The following is a 14,894-nucleotide window of genomic DNA, read 5'->3' on the forward strand; positions in this document are numbered from 1 at the left end:
CTTACTGCTCCAGAGTCAGATGTCATTCTCAGTGGGATTTAACTGGTTCTGATGAATTTCCAATTCACTTGTGAATGCACTGACATATTGGTTTGTGTAATGTGTATTGATAATTACCTTAACCAGCTTTGCATTGTTTTGATTAGTTTCTTGAAATCTGTTTTAAGAACCTGATGCAATTGATGCATGACCACAGTTGGTTTTATTCAAGAAATAAAGGAGAATATTCTTGTTATGCTTCTGAGTACCTGGTACCAAATAAATCCTGTGTGTTGTGAGAAGTGGCAGGTGAGCACCAGAACAAGAGGACATGGTCTCAAGCTGCACCAGGGGAGGCTTAGGCTGGAGGTTAGGAGGAAATTCTACACAGAGGGAGTGATTGCCCATTGGAATGGGCTGCCCGGGGAGGTGGTGGAGTTGTCATCATTGGAGGTGTTTAGGAGGGGACTTGATAGGGTGCTTGGTGCCATGGTTCAGTTGATTAGGTGGTGTTGGATGATAGGTGGACGTGATGATCTCTATGGTCTCTTCAACCTGGTTTATTCTACTGTATTGTGTGAACACTGATTTAGGTGCTTGCTGGACAATGTATGCCATTCTGAGCTGACTGATCCCTTGCCTCTGGTATCCTTTAAGCAGCCACACTCACTCTGTGGCTTCTCATTCACCACTGTGTAGTTTTTAAATACCCCTCTGCACTGTGGGCTGAGCATCAAGAGGTCTCCTTAAGAAGAGAACAACAGACTTTGCACTACTGTCTGAGCCCACAGATGGGTCCCAGTGTTATATTTACTCTAGGCAATGAAGGCTGGTACAGTAGGAGGGATGGTGAAGAAACAGACCCAGAAAAAAAAAAGGTGTAATTCCTCTAGCTGACAATGGCAACCTCAAGCATTCATCTAAATATTTTTGAGATGTTTGCACCATGTTGTTCACTTCAGATGAATCCAGACTGGTTTGTGGCGTGCTGTCCTTTTTTTGCTCTTCCAGTTCTCTGCCTGAGAATTGCAAAATGTCCTTCAGTTTAACATGGCTGGGTTTCAAAAAACCTAATTTTAAAAGTCTTAACTTCTTCAATGAAGTGAGGGATTTGGTGGTATTTCCTGACCTGGTATTGTTTGGTATCATTTCCACAGTCTCACTGATTTGATTAGAGTGACATTAAAGTTAGTGACAAAGCAAAATGCCAACATTATGAGTTTCTGAAGCTCTCCCTGGGTTCTTTTCTATTCCAAAAGTTGAAGATTTTTTTTTTTAGAATATGGATTTTTAGAGGCTTTAAAGGTGATTTGCTACAGAACATAGAAATTAGAAATGTGCACTAGCCTCTAGGGACCATACATGAAATAAGTTTCTTCTAAAGCTGTAAGATTAGAGCAGAGGTGGAAAAAGATGTCTGTGTAGTATCTTTGGTGGTTTCTGATCCAAACCTCAGTGATTTAGAGTGTGACTGTCAAACTGTAACTGATAAATTCTTAATTTGTCTGTGTATGTTGACAGTAGGACTGAGAACTGGAAAGGTATCATTTGGAATATATCTCAACCCAACTATTTTGAGGGAGCAATCAGATTGCTGATACAGAAAGGACAGAGGTATTTTTTTTCTTCTTTTGGCCCTTCTGATTGCCTTCCAGCTGCTTAAAAACGAGCATGATTTGGAAACTCTCATCTGAGCTCTCTGAAAGCTTTTAGATGATCTTGGTTTAAGATTTCTTAGAAGTCTGTTCCACCTGAGATGAGACATGCCCAGGAACAGATCCTGTTGTCTCTCTCCCTTGCTATGAAGCCCTGTTGCTGAACGAGTGCCTGTCGTTAGTGTGGAAGTGAATACATCACAGCGTGGCACTAATGTCTGCCTGTGGCATCAAGTGCTGTGGAAGGAAGAGGTGCATTTGATATTTGGACACATCTCTCTAATCACATTGGGGCAGAAAATGCAAAGAATTAAATGGGTTTATGGTTTAGGAAGCAGCATTTGAGGAGTGCTGCACCTAAGCATATGCTCTCTTGTTCTCTGGTAAAGCATACTGTGGCAATTGTGCTGCAGATTCCTGCAATGTCTGTCTGCCTGTCTGTGCAGCTGACGGCACTGTCGTTACTGTGTTTGTGTCACTGTTGCTGGTATTGTTTTACAATGACCCTCCTCTTTATGGTACTGTTGCTGATGATGTGCCATATGTACACATACACATTAGAGTGTAAGAACATCATCCCTAATTGTTCTTGGGTAGCTGTCAATGGCATTTACAGGGTATGACTACTAATTACTTCAGAAATACAAAGAAATAGATAGCTGGTCTTGCTATTACTCCAGTCTCTAGGAGAACAGCAATGCTTCCAACCATGTTGGATTTGTTGAAGTGTTTAAACAGATGAAAATACAATAGATTGAGGCAGCTTATTCTGTTCAGGTCCTTATGAGACAGTGTACAGATCTAGGGCAGGCCCAATCAGGATTCCTGAGTTCTGCTAAAGGTTTCCAATGTGAGTTGGGGAAATAATTGAACCTCTTGGAATTGACTTTCTTTTTCTTTTTCCTCCTGACTGCAGAGGAGAGACAAACTTCTGTCTAAGGGTAAAACTGCCTTCCACACCAGCCTAGAAAGGTGTTCTGTCTGTCTGCTAGGTACCCTAGATTTCTCAGCCAAAAGACACTGCAGGTCCTTTGACCAACTTTGGTGATTGCTGTTCCCACCAGTTTCTAAATTAGGGCTAGTCTAATAGAGACTGGGTCTCCAGTACAAGGTAAGTGTGTGTCACTGGTAAGGTGGTAGTAAGTGGGTGAAAACTCCTCTTCATACTTTTCTTTTTTTCCCTGTGCTTGTTTTCCCCACAGGAGAAGGAACACTGACCCTGTCTGTGCAAACCTGCAGTCTGAAATTCTGAAGTGCTACCAAGAAAACAAATGTGAAGTGCTCAAATGCTCCGAGCTGGCTAAGGAATATCAGCGCTGCGTTAGTGCCGCTCAGAAGGTAATAAAAGCTTCTCTGTTGTACCTGCTGGCTTTGCTGTCCTGTTTTGCATGGTGTTTTCTTCTGGGAAGTGTTTCTGAGAGACATGGTATCTTTTAGTCAATTTGCCACATTGTTTTCTTCTTCTTTTTATTCCTTTTCCCACATTCATTTCACATTTCCTAGTCACACTGTGGTATGTCTTGGCTTTATTCCTATGAGCTCTGTTATACTGGGCTGCCACCAAACTATTGACTCCAGTGGTTCTAGGTTTCAAAATCAGTCACAGTAATTTCCCCAAGTTTTACCTTTTTGGATATTCTCTTTTGCAAAGGCTAAGCAAAGCCATTTTGCTAATGGTGGCAACATTTTGAATGGGCTGTAAGCATCCTCCCATTATGGGAGTTCACAGGTGGAGGTCTTGGTGCCTGAACAGAGCTTCTTTACTGAGCAAAGCTGCTGCCTGCTAAGAGAAGTGCATCATCTTGTGCAGAGAGTCAGCAAGCCTTATGGCTATTCCTTCTGAGATGCAGAACCCTAGTAGATTCTGTTGATGCCTTAGGACAGCAGCTGCTTGGTACCTTGGAATATTTTCTGGCTATTAAAACAAGTGAAGGAGAAAAGAAAAATGAAGTATTTGGACATTACAAGTAGCATATGGTCTTGGTAAAAGTGCATGGTAAGGCATAACTCTGCTGCTTGGGATATCTGGAGTGCAAAGGATGCTGTTCCCCATGTGAGAACTCAGTGGGTCAAGTGTCCCCCAAAAGCAGACTTTTTCTTGTTTTTTTGAGGGCAGGAAATTCTCCAAAAGGTGCTGAGAATAGCAAGGTGGATTTGGGGAAAAGGATGGAGCCTTCTGGGAATAGAAACCCGAGATTCCTCTCATGGGATTACTAATGCAAAGGCTGGGGGAGAGGTGAAGATTTCATAGAAGCAGTCTTTCTCTGTCGCATTAGCATTGTGAGGGGAAGCTGTATGCCTGATTTAAGTATAACATGAAACAAGCTGCCAGCCAGCTCCCAGAAGAAACCCGACAGAAGGAGATGGGAAAATTGTCAGGATATATTAGACCAAATGTTGTTGCTAGTCCTAGTGGAATTTTTTTCCTTCCTGTTTACAAAGAAGGTCTTTGTATGTCTGCAAATCAGCAAGGTTAAGGCTGCCAGGGAAAGGGCTTTTCTCTGATATCTTTAAAGTCTCCATCTCCCAAAACATGTGGTTTCTTTTTCTTTCTCAGCTTTAAAGTAAAGCAGTGCCTGTGCCACTGCTGCACAGTCCATGCCCTCTGGTGCTGTGCACGGAGCACTGGTGCATCTATTGCCAGCCTCTGTTACCTGATGCTTGCGCCTCGCCTCCCGTAAATCAGCCTTGTAGCCTTTTCTGTGGAGTGTATCTTTAGCAAATGCATTTACCAATACATCTTTATTGTGTGCAGTGCAGGCGGAATGTGATTACCCGGGAAGACAGATTGCATTAAACTTCAGCATATTTGCAAGCTGTGGCTCCAACCCGCCTGAGAAAGGGGCTGGGACACTGCCAGCCCTGAGCCCCAGCCCAGCGTTATTATAGAGTAGGTTGGAAGCTGAATGACTGGGAACAGCAGAGGGCATTGAAAGACCCCATTAACTTGGATCTTTTTTGGATTTGGGTGGTGGTAGGTTTGTGGTAGGTTTTTTTCTTTATAAACCAAAACCTGGGGCTTGTCGTTGTTCCCAGAGTGCTCTCTTGAGGAAATTTTTCCCCTGTTACAGAAACTTCCTTGAAGCAGCATTGCATGTGCATGAGAACAATGTGGCAGAAAATCTCCTTGCTGTGTTTTAGGAGAGACCAAGGAATGGGTAACTGAACCTTGCAGCTAGATACAGACTCTAGAGCAAGTACAAATTCAAATATAACTTGGGTAAGGCAGTGTGTCTTCTGTGGTCCCCTTTGTTCCTGGGCGGCTCAAGCCCTAACAGTTTGCCTCATTGCTCTTACTGACTCCTGTGACTCCTGAGATATATGTAGTGATCACAAGCTGTTATGTTTTCTCGTGAAGGATTAAAGCTGCCTCCTCCCCTCCCCTTTTAAGCTGTTATTTTTCTATAAGTTTAAATTAGCATCTTCCACCAAATGGCTTTGTCTCTCGCGTTCCTCATACAGGAAATTCAGGTTGGAGGAATGTGGGGGGAGAGGGGCCAGAATCTCTGCATTTCTTGAGTGGTTTTTTTTCCCCTTTATTTTATTTTTTACCTTTCTTTTTTTTTTTAATTATTATTATTAAGCACAATTTGTTATCTAGTCCAGGAGGTTGTAATCAAAGCTGGATGTGTGACTTCAGCTCACTTGCACGCTGGTGATTTGTTCTTCAGCTTTTCACTAAAGATTTTATAAGGCTTGGTGAATATTCTTTAATGAAGCATCTGGTTCTCTGCAAGTTCCTTTTGAGGGCTGGTAAAAATGTCTCCAGGGCATGGTATACATTAGACTCAGAGAAAACAAGCTCTCGTTTTCTAGAGTGAAAATTACAGTGGATGAGAAGAATTCTTCCCATCTTCCCCCTTGCTGTGTTTCTTTGAGACTGTTCCTTTGGGCGCCCATCTCCCTTTGCCTGTTGCTTTGCACATTCCTATCTGATCTGGGATCTGAAATGTACCCTCAGTTACTTCTGCCCCAAGGACAAATAGATCAGGTAATCATTTAATGAGTTTTGCAATTTATTTTCTACTCATACCCTGGGCAGGCCCTCTTACTGCAACAGGTTACTTAATTGTGCATGATAGGGATGTAACTAACATTAAGTGTTCTGTATGTTTTCTGGCCATGGGCTTTTCTTTTGTAGTCAAGGGAGAGAAAGAAATAAGCACCACTAGTGCATGGCACATCTGATCCTAAAACAGTCATTTGAAACAGGTTGGCTGAAGTGCCATCCACGAGTGAGCATTTCTCTGCCACTTGAAAGGCACATCCTGACTATGAACTCCAAAGTTAACGCTTGTAGTGGGATAATAATAGAGCTATGGGAATAGGATCCTGCTCTGGTTGTCCACCTGTGTAGATGACATGCTTTCAGCTTGCCCTGCCTAACCTGCTCTACTAATGTTGCTTTTTATACCATCCAGAATGTTAAGTTTTGGTAGTGTTGCTATTGGCTTGCTGAAGCAGCGTCAGCCCACGTAGGCTGTGGGTTCCTTGCTTCATCCTGTGCTTTGCTTATGTGGAAGCTCTCTGACTTCACTGAGTACGTTGCTGTAATGTCTCCTGTTTAATTTAGGAGTGTTTTATCTTTTCTGGTGGTCTGTTTTCATGGCGCTGCAGAACTTCAGCTACAGCATAAAAATCGCTGGCTTTAAATCTAATAAAAGCTGGGATAATGGGACAGCTGTGGAAGGGGCAGTTCCCATTGTGTCTTTTAAAATTGCCTGTAGTTTATTGACCACGGGTTTCACCAAGAGCTACCGCTGCCGTTAGATAATGAGAACTGAAAATTGCTGCTGCTGCTTCCCCAAGGTTTTATCTTGTGCCAATGAGAAGAGGCTGTGGAAGGAAGAGGAGAGTGGTCGGTGGAAATCTGCATGTCTTGCTTTGAGTCCAGGTGGAAGGGAAAACCAAATGATTTCTTTTTTTTTAAAGCCCAAGTCCTGTTAGTGAACTGGGCAATGAGGCTGGTGAGAGGCCTTGAGCACAAGCCCTGTGAGGAGAGGCTGAGGGAGCTGGGACTGTTTAGCCTGGAGAAGAGGAGGCTCAGGGGAGACCTTATTGCTGTCTGCAGCTACCTGAAGGGGAGTTGTAGCCAGGAGGGAGTTGGTCTCTTCTCTCAAGCAACCAGCACCAGAACAAGAGGACACAGTCTCAAACTGCACCAGGGGAAGTTTAGGCTCCAGGTGAGGAGAAAGTTCTTCACAGAGAGAGTTGTTCGCCATTGGAATGTTCTGCCCAGGGAGGTGGTGGAGTCACCATCCCTGGAGGGGTTCAAAAGGGGATTGGCCGTGGCACTTGGTGCCATGGTTTAGTCATGGGGTCTGTGGTGACAGGTTGGACTTGATGATCTTTGAGGTCTCTTCCAACCTTGGTGAAACTGTGATACTGTGTAATTGGTTCCCTCACCCTGCAGATACAGACTCACATGCAAGCCCCTCAGAATATTTGTGACCCATTCTGCTTCCCTTATGTCCTGTCCACACGAGTAGGCAAAGCTGAATTTCCTTTGAGTTTTTGTTGTATAATTTGCTCCATAATTGATGATTTTTTTGCCAAAGAATCTCTGACCAGCTGCCACTTGAAAAATGTGACCTGTGGTGACCCTGCATTACCATGATTTGAGATGTCAAACCGAACCTGCTTCTTGTGACTGTGCAGGAAAATGTCTCTTAGGAAAGAGCATGTATCCCTTTCTTTCCAAGTGTTTTCTTGCTGTCTCTAGGTGCTTGTCTTTCACAGAAGGACCAAGGTGAAATTTTTGTGCTCTAGCTCCTGGCCAAACCAAGTTATAAAGAGCTGCATACTCAGACACGTGTATTCCCTTGTCAATAGGAGCTGTGTACACCGAGCTAGGAGCCATTCATAATTCTGTGCTCTTTTTCCCTGCTCTGTGGCCAGCTTCTCACGAGTCTGCTATTCATAACAAAGGTAAACCTACTTCTGTCAGGGCTCTAGGGCTCGTCTAGATGGGGAAATTAGAATGCAATAAACTGATAAGTGAGTTTATGGCACAACAACTTGTGTCTATGAACATTCTGGGTTTGTAATGGAAGTGCAGGGAAAATTCACACTCGTTTACTGTGAGTCACTCTGCTATGCAAACAAGCCCTTGCAAAACACTGACTGACTGAGCAGAGGTAGTCTTTTAACATAACCTTGAATTGACTGCATTCTCGTTTGCCCTTGACTGTAATAAAAGGAACGTGGTCAATTTACTGTGCCTACTTTTCCAAGGGATCCCTGTGAAAGTGCAGTTCTCATTTAGCACACACAGCAAAGCATTGCAACCCTGCTGGAAGTTTGTCTCTAATCTGCGGGTGGTGACCTGGATCGCTGAGATGCTGCTGCAGGTAGTCATGCAGTGTCCTGTCCTGATGGAGCAGTTTCACACAAGCATTTTGGATCGTGCTGAAGCATGGACTGCTGGGAGCTTTCATTTCCACAACCTGAATCTCTCTCTGCTTAACAGAAACAGCTTTGGGATGCATTGGATGCCACAGGCTGCACTGCAGGTATCTCTGATCCTTCTCGATCATTGGGCTCTTGTTAAAGAATTGCTTCTGTTCTGAAGGACTGCAGAATGCTTTATAGATTATGTACTTAGTAAGGTAGAGAGCAGCAGCCAGTGTGTGTGGCTGTGGGAAGAAAGCTTTGGCCAGATATACTGAGGTCCATATCTGCACTTGAGAAATGCCAGGATTTCTCCTCCCCCAGGATTCTGCAAAGGTAGATCTTAGGTGTTGAAGTCTCACTGAGAAGATATAAATATATCACGCAGTATGCTGCTTGAAATGCAATATATCAGACTTGGAAGGCTCTGAGATGGTTTGAGCTTTGTGAAATTAGCTTTGTAGTTTCAAATAAATCTGTGTTTCATACCTGGGAGGTGATATGCCCAGCCATCCTCAGCCACCTGTATACCTGCCCTGCCTTTCATTTCTTGGCCCTTGCTCAAAGGTACCTGTAAAGCATTTTTCTTGCCTTTTCTGTGAAGTCAATCCTCTTTTTAAATTCTTTCTGTTTCCCAACCTTTATTTGTGTAAATGCTGTGGTGATAACACTATTGAAGGAGTTTATGACTCAATAAATGGCCCCCACAAGGGGAGTCAGTGGAGAGGCTGCAAGCTGCAGGCAGCTGCTGTTTGTTTAGTCATAAACACAGAGGAGAGCAGTAGTGGATTAGCTGTACCCAATAGTACCCTGACCTGTTCTTCACAAAGGTGAAAAGGAACCATCTTTTGCTTCTAATGATAAAAGATGGAAATGATTATTGTTTTGATTTTTAAGACAACAGTTCTTGGTGCTGGTGAGTCTTGAGTCTATACACAATCCTTCATAACCTCAAGAGTTCATCAGTGGATAAACTAAGAATACAGAGCTGCCTGGAAGGGTGTGAACTGTCCCAAAATTAAATGGTGGCCTGCTTAAAATGGAAATAGCTGCTGCCTATACCTGGCATTTAAGAAACTGGAAGCTTAAGTTATTTGTTTGCTTTGTGTCTGAACACGTCAGGAAGCCCTGATGTTCCCCACAGTCTGGTGTGTCCTCACAGTATCACAGTACAACTAAGGTTGGAAGAGACCCCAAGGATCATTGAGTCCAACCTGTCACCCAAGACCTCATGACTAGACCATGGCACCAAGTGCCACATCCAATCTCCTCTTGAACCCCTCCAGGGACGGTGACTCCACCACCTCCCTGGGCAGCCCATTCCAATGAGGAATGACTCTCTCTGTGAAGAACTTTCTCCTCACCTCGAGCCTAAACCTCCCCTGGCACAGCTTGAGACTGTGTCCTCTTGTTCTGGTGCTGGTTGCCTGGGAGAAGATACCAACCCCTTCCTGGCTAGAATCAGCACTTATTAACCCACTGTCTGCTGTTTGTAGTCCACATAAAGCCCAAAGGTAGCACCTCCTGCAGTATGTAAGTTTTGAAGAAAATGAGACCATAAATAAGCCTAAGACTTTCTCTGCACACTTGGCTGTGCTTCAGGTCTCCTCTTCCAGAGATACTTAGTGTCCATACTTTGCATCATCATTTCATCTCACATTCTTGTATTCATTGCCTGGTCTGGATGGAGGACTTCTGACCTTGTTTGTCTTCTCAAAACCAATCTGTTGTCCAACAGGTCGATGCAAAGTCTGTGTGCATTTATTTGGGGGGGTTGTTTATTTGATGGGGGGGGGGGTTTGACATTGTTAAAGTGAGGCAGAATTGTCTTTGGGTAAAATTTCTCACTTGATGATTCTGATCTCAGTAAAGTTAATCTAAGTATGCATGGTGCTTGGTGCCGTGGGTTAGTCGTTTAGGTGTGTTGGATTGGTTGATGGGTTGGACGCGATGATCTTGAAGGTCTCTTCCAACCTGGTTTATTCTATGTGTTCTGTGTTTCACAGATGGGTCAGAAGGTAAATTTGTTAGAAGGGGTAAAGGAGTAAGATTTCCATTACAGCATCTGAAGCTGAACTATTTTGGGGGTTTGTTACTTTTAACATGTGGTCTGTGCTACAGTTCTTCTTGTTTTAAAACTTAGTTTGCCTGAACCTATTTAAAGCAGTCCAGTTTTTATTCCCTATAATAAAGATACTGTAAGAGCTATCCAGTCAGGGAAGAGAAGCCATAGCTGACTTGATGCTGTGATGTGGTCTTTGAGTGGGTGAATCTGAAGAGGCTCATTTGAAGTTGGGTATCAAAATTTCAAGCAAAGTAGAGCCAAGCACTGTCAGGAAAGGAATGTGATTCTCTAATGCAATGGGTTTGTTTTCCTCTCTTTCCAAAGACTAGTGTGTCCAGTTCTGGGCCCCTCAGTTTAAGGAATATGTTGACTTGCTGAAATGTGTCCAGAGAAGAGCAACAAAGTTGGTAGGGGGTTTGGAACACAAGCCCTACGAGGAGTGGCTGAGGGAGCTGGGGTTGCTTAGCCTGGAGAAGAGGAGGCTCGGGGGAGACCTTATTGCTCTCTACAACTACCTGAAGGGAGGTTGTAGCCAGGAGGGTGTTGGTCTCTTCTCCCAGGCAACCAGCACCAGAACAAGAGGACACAGTCTCAAGCTGTGCCAGGGGAGCTTTAGTCTGGATGTCAGGAAGAAGTTCTTCATAGAGAGAGTGATTTGCCATTGGAATGTTCTGCCCAGGGAGGTGGTGGAGTTGCCCTCACTGGAGTTGTTTAGGAGGAGACTGGATGGGGTGCTTGGTTGCATGGTTTAGTTGATTAGGTGGTGTTGGATGTGATAATCTTGAAGGTCTGGTCAGGTCAGGTCTGGTCTGGTCTAGTCTAGTCTAGTCTATTCTAGTCTATTCTATTCTATATTTTAGCTGAAATTAATGGCACCTAAATGGATCTACTAGATTTCTCTAGCTGTGTGCTCTTGTGGTGTGTAAGGCAGTGCTATCCTGTAGCCAGTATTCAGCTGGACTTATTTAGCATGGGAAGTAGTTGCCTGGGGGTGAGAGTGTTGTGATGCATCATGCTATTTTAATGCCAAATGTTTTCACCAAAGATTTGTAGCACTGTGTTGGCAAGTTGGAAATGGAAATTCTTACTGGGATTAATTCCAGGAGACTGATGACCAAGCAGTCTTGGACAGGAAGAAGTTGATTTCCAATTTTTAAACTATGAGTTTTGCTGCTGAAGTTAGATTGAAACAGATCCACAAAAATTGCTGTCGATAGCAACTGCTGGGTGGAAGCACAAGGTCAGTGGTCAAATGCCTTCAGAATCTCAAGAAGTTCCAAAATAGCTGTGACTTCCATAACTTCCGTGCTAATGTTAGATCCATGCTCTGACAACCTGGCTATAACTTGGGGAATTATTTCCGTGATGCCAAAGTCTTCATGACAAACTGGGGAAACCAAAGATTTGTTATGCTCCTTGTTGGTCATAGTCTGTGCAGGATGATTTCCTGCTACATGCAGTTTGCAGTTTCCACACACCATCCATCAGCTGGTTTTGTTAGCAAGTCTTGAGGCTGAGTACCTTGAGGACTAATAGGATTTGAAGCCTTCCCCAGTCGGCTGAATGTGTCTGTGTTGATAGCCTGTACCGGGGTTATTCTGTGGCACTGGTCCCAGCCCAGTGGAAGAGTTGCTACCCCGCAAGCAAGACTGCACTACCTAGCTCTGCTTTGTAGGGCCAAAGAGAACTTGGGAAGTTAACAAGCAAGGAAGGTCCCTTCTAGTAGTAGGAAACCAATCCATTTGTCATCAGAGCTATGGCATATTGAAGGAGAAGGCTTGCAGAAGTTGCTGTGATGCTGCTTTCTGGTGTTTGCTCTCTCTACAGAGCCTCCTTCCAAGACAGTGGAGCATTCAGCTGTTAGAAAAATCTAAACTTTGTGGGGAGGTTTCTTTCTGCATCTTGCCTGCATTAATTACTTGTGGTTTTCACCCTGCTGTGACACTGTCCAATGAGCCTCTGTGTCTGGAGATATTTCCCATTTATATTTGGGATGCTTCCAAAGTAATTCAAAGCTGTCAGCTCTAGCTAGACCTTCTCAGGCCAGTTTAAATAACCTTTCTGGACACCAGTGCTTCAAACACGGGAGCAAGACATGTTGAGGACAGCCTGTTACAGTGACCTCAGTATAGTGCTAGAGTTAGCTCTGCTGTTGGTACTTTCATCTGTTAGCAAGAAACTTTCCTTTTGCTGGAACACTGGTTTTGCTAGGGGCCTTTGAAAACTGGTGAAAGGCCTTTACAGACCTGTGCATTCACAGAAACTATCCACAGAGCCAACACTTCTTGTAATTGCAGTTTGTTACTTGTGTAATGTGAGGGAAGCAGGTAGGGAAGCCTTGAGTTAGGATGGCACTGCAAAGTGTTGTGTATCTTGTGAAGTTGGAGAAACTTGCTGCTCAGCTGTGCTAAGCCTGAATGTGCATCCAGAAGTGCAGACAAAGTTATTTTGACAACGCGTTCGCTCTTTGTCCCCGCTGAATGCCTATTTGTCCTCTACAAATGGATTTCAGGATCAGCCAACCTCCAGCTCTGAGTTAGTCTAATAAGGTATGGTAGGTAGGATTTAAAGGCTGTTTTGCAAACAACTGGTTCCCTGCATATATTAGAGGGGATGGTTTTTAAAATAATGCTGTTGGAAAGCTGTTGATTTCACTTTTGAAATATCTGTATGCTGTTGTGTCTCAGCTCTTCTGCCTCTGTCCTTCAAGCTCTCTGCCTGCCCTCTGCCTGCTTATCTTTCTGTCATTTCTGATTACCTCCACCCATCTGCCTCTGCATTCTCTCCCACTCAGTTTATCAGTCCATGTTTGCTGCCCACAAGGACTGGGTTTATTTTTTCTGAGCAGATCATCTGTTGAGTTATTTCACTGATCTGTGTAGCAGAAAGCTAAAGGTTGCTTGGTTCAGTCTATTAGTAAAACATTATTCCACTGCTCTTTTATTGGGGGGCTGGGAGCGCTGAACATCACCAATCCATTTGCAGCGTGTTTGTGTGTTTGCAGGTGCCTAGTTCCCTTCTGAGAATGAATTTAATGTTGGTGAAAGAAGATCATGAGATTTTATTTATTATTTTCAGAACTCCTGAACAGACTGAAGTGCACACAGTAATCATTCCAGTTCTCTCTGTGCAGTGTGTTTTTCAGGCCTGCTCTGATCTAAGTGTTTCCTATGGAAATGGAGAATGGTTTTCTTCATTTACTTGTTCGTGGGATTCTTCTTTGAGCTTGCAAACAAGGATGATTTCAAGTGTTCTGGTGATCTAATTGCTGTGGGCACTGTCTTAAAAACTGCAAGGAGCACCCACTTACACAAGTCATGCAAGCCTCTGGCAGGTGGCAGTGCCTTCCTGCCATGTCTGAGATGGTACCTTCCCATTACAGTTATTTGCACCTGTACAGACTCCTGGATCTTCAAATCTCCTTTCTGTTTGTTTGAAGTTTCATTCAGTGGATACATCCTCAGGAAATCACAAAACTGAACAAAATGCAAGCTTAAAACTGTGTGAGATGATAGCAGGTGGAACCATTTGCTGCTTTCATTCAGATCAGACTGTTGGAAGACTTTTACATTTGTCTTAGTCTCTGAATGATGTTTCCTACTCATGCCTTGCAGTTGCTCTGAGTTTATTCTCTTTAGTACTGTGCATTGCCCCAGCTCAGCTACTTAAGCAGTTAGGTTTCTGTCTAGGACACACCTTTCCTCTTCAGGTGTTGTATTATATAACAGCTTCCTGTTCTTGAGGTTTTTCTGTGTGTCAGTCTCTTGACTGTTGTGGAAAGTGGTGATGCTGAACTGATTGGATCTGTATGGCTGCCTGTTCAGGGGATTAGACTAGCAGTACCCAGCTACTTGATAGGTCCCTGCACTGCTGCTATTAAAAAAGACATTCTTCTGTGAAAGCCTCATCACTGATAGAGCTGTAAAGCTTTGGATCAGGGGGTGAAACTATAGTTGGCAAAGTCTCCATGTTCTAGGCTGAGAGAGCTGTACAGAAGAAAAGAATAAGTAAATATTGTTGTGGCATAAACTTCAGCAAGAACTGTATCATTTAGAGGACTGTTTGGCATAAGATTTTAAAAAACCCTCAGTTTCTAAAAATCAGAATTGAGGTTTTTATTATCAGGCTGAGGCAGCAGGGCAAGTAATATACTCTGTGTCTGTTATGTACTTTATAACTTTATGAAGGAAGTTCTTTGACAGAGCAGGAGAACTTCTGGTTATAGATATGATATGGAGACTTGTTATTTCTCCAAAGGAACTGGAAAAGAGACTGAATTACTGTTTGTCCCATCTCAATGCCATCTTAATTTCATATTTGAACACTTCTCACTTCTTTTCATGGGATGAAGAAGGGAGAAATTGTATCCTCCTCCTGAGGCAATGGCTGCAGCTGAACACGGTATGTTGCTAAATTATATGGGTACTTCTAAATGATGCTCTGGGCTCTGTGGTGCATGACTACTGTGTCTTCTCATGGATTCAGGTGTACACCAATTGCTGAGTTAGCAGACAAGAGATTTCCTCAGGCCGTATTAGCAGGAATATGAAAGCTTTTGTCTTCAGTAGTGCTGAAGGTGTAGCCTGCTTAGGATTATCGCCATTTAATGAGCTCCGCAATGTTTCTGGGCCCTAGGATGTTGGCACTATGGTTTAACTTCCTGTGGCACATCAAAGTTGTATTTCATCTTTAAGTATCAAGCCTAAGTGTGTTCAGGAGTGTCCTGAGTCTCAGGAAATCTTCTCAAGTCTTTTAGAGTAGAGAGCCATGGTAAAATGTATTGGACAACGTGATCCATAGAATCA

The 14,894-nt window shown here is 43.5% G+C and overlaps 1 protein-coding gene across 2 annotated transcripts in view; it reads left to right on the forward strand.

Annotated features, from left to right (window-relative positions):
• CHCHD6 (coiled-coil-helix-coiled-coil-helix domain containing 6) overlaps positions 1-14,894 on the forward strand; it is a 120,649-nt gene that overhangs the window by 76,311 nt on the left and 29,444 nt on the right. For both annotated transcript variants that reach the window (XM_009896346.2, XM_054162850.1), the window contains one exon: positions 2,837-2,972. In XM_009896346.2, the coding sequence (XP_009894648.2) occupies positions 2,837-2,972 (136 nt within the window). The remainder of the gene's footprint in view (positions 1-2,836; positions 2,973-14,894) is intronic.

Source organism: Dryobates pubescens, chromosome 1 (genome assembly GCF_014839835.1).
Source record: "Dryobates pubescens isolate bDryPub1 chromosome 1, bDryPub1.pri, whole genome shotgun sequence".
In the NCBI taxonomy this organism is placed as follows: Eukaryota; Metazoa; Chordata; class Aves; order Piciformes; family Picidae; genus Dryobates; species Dryobates pubescens.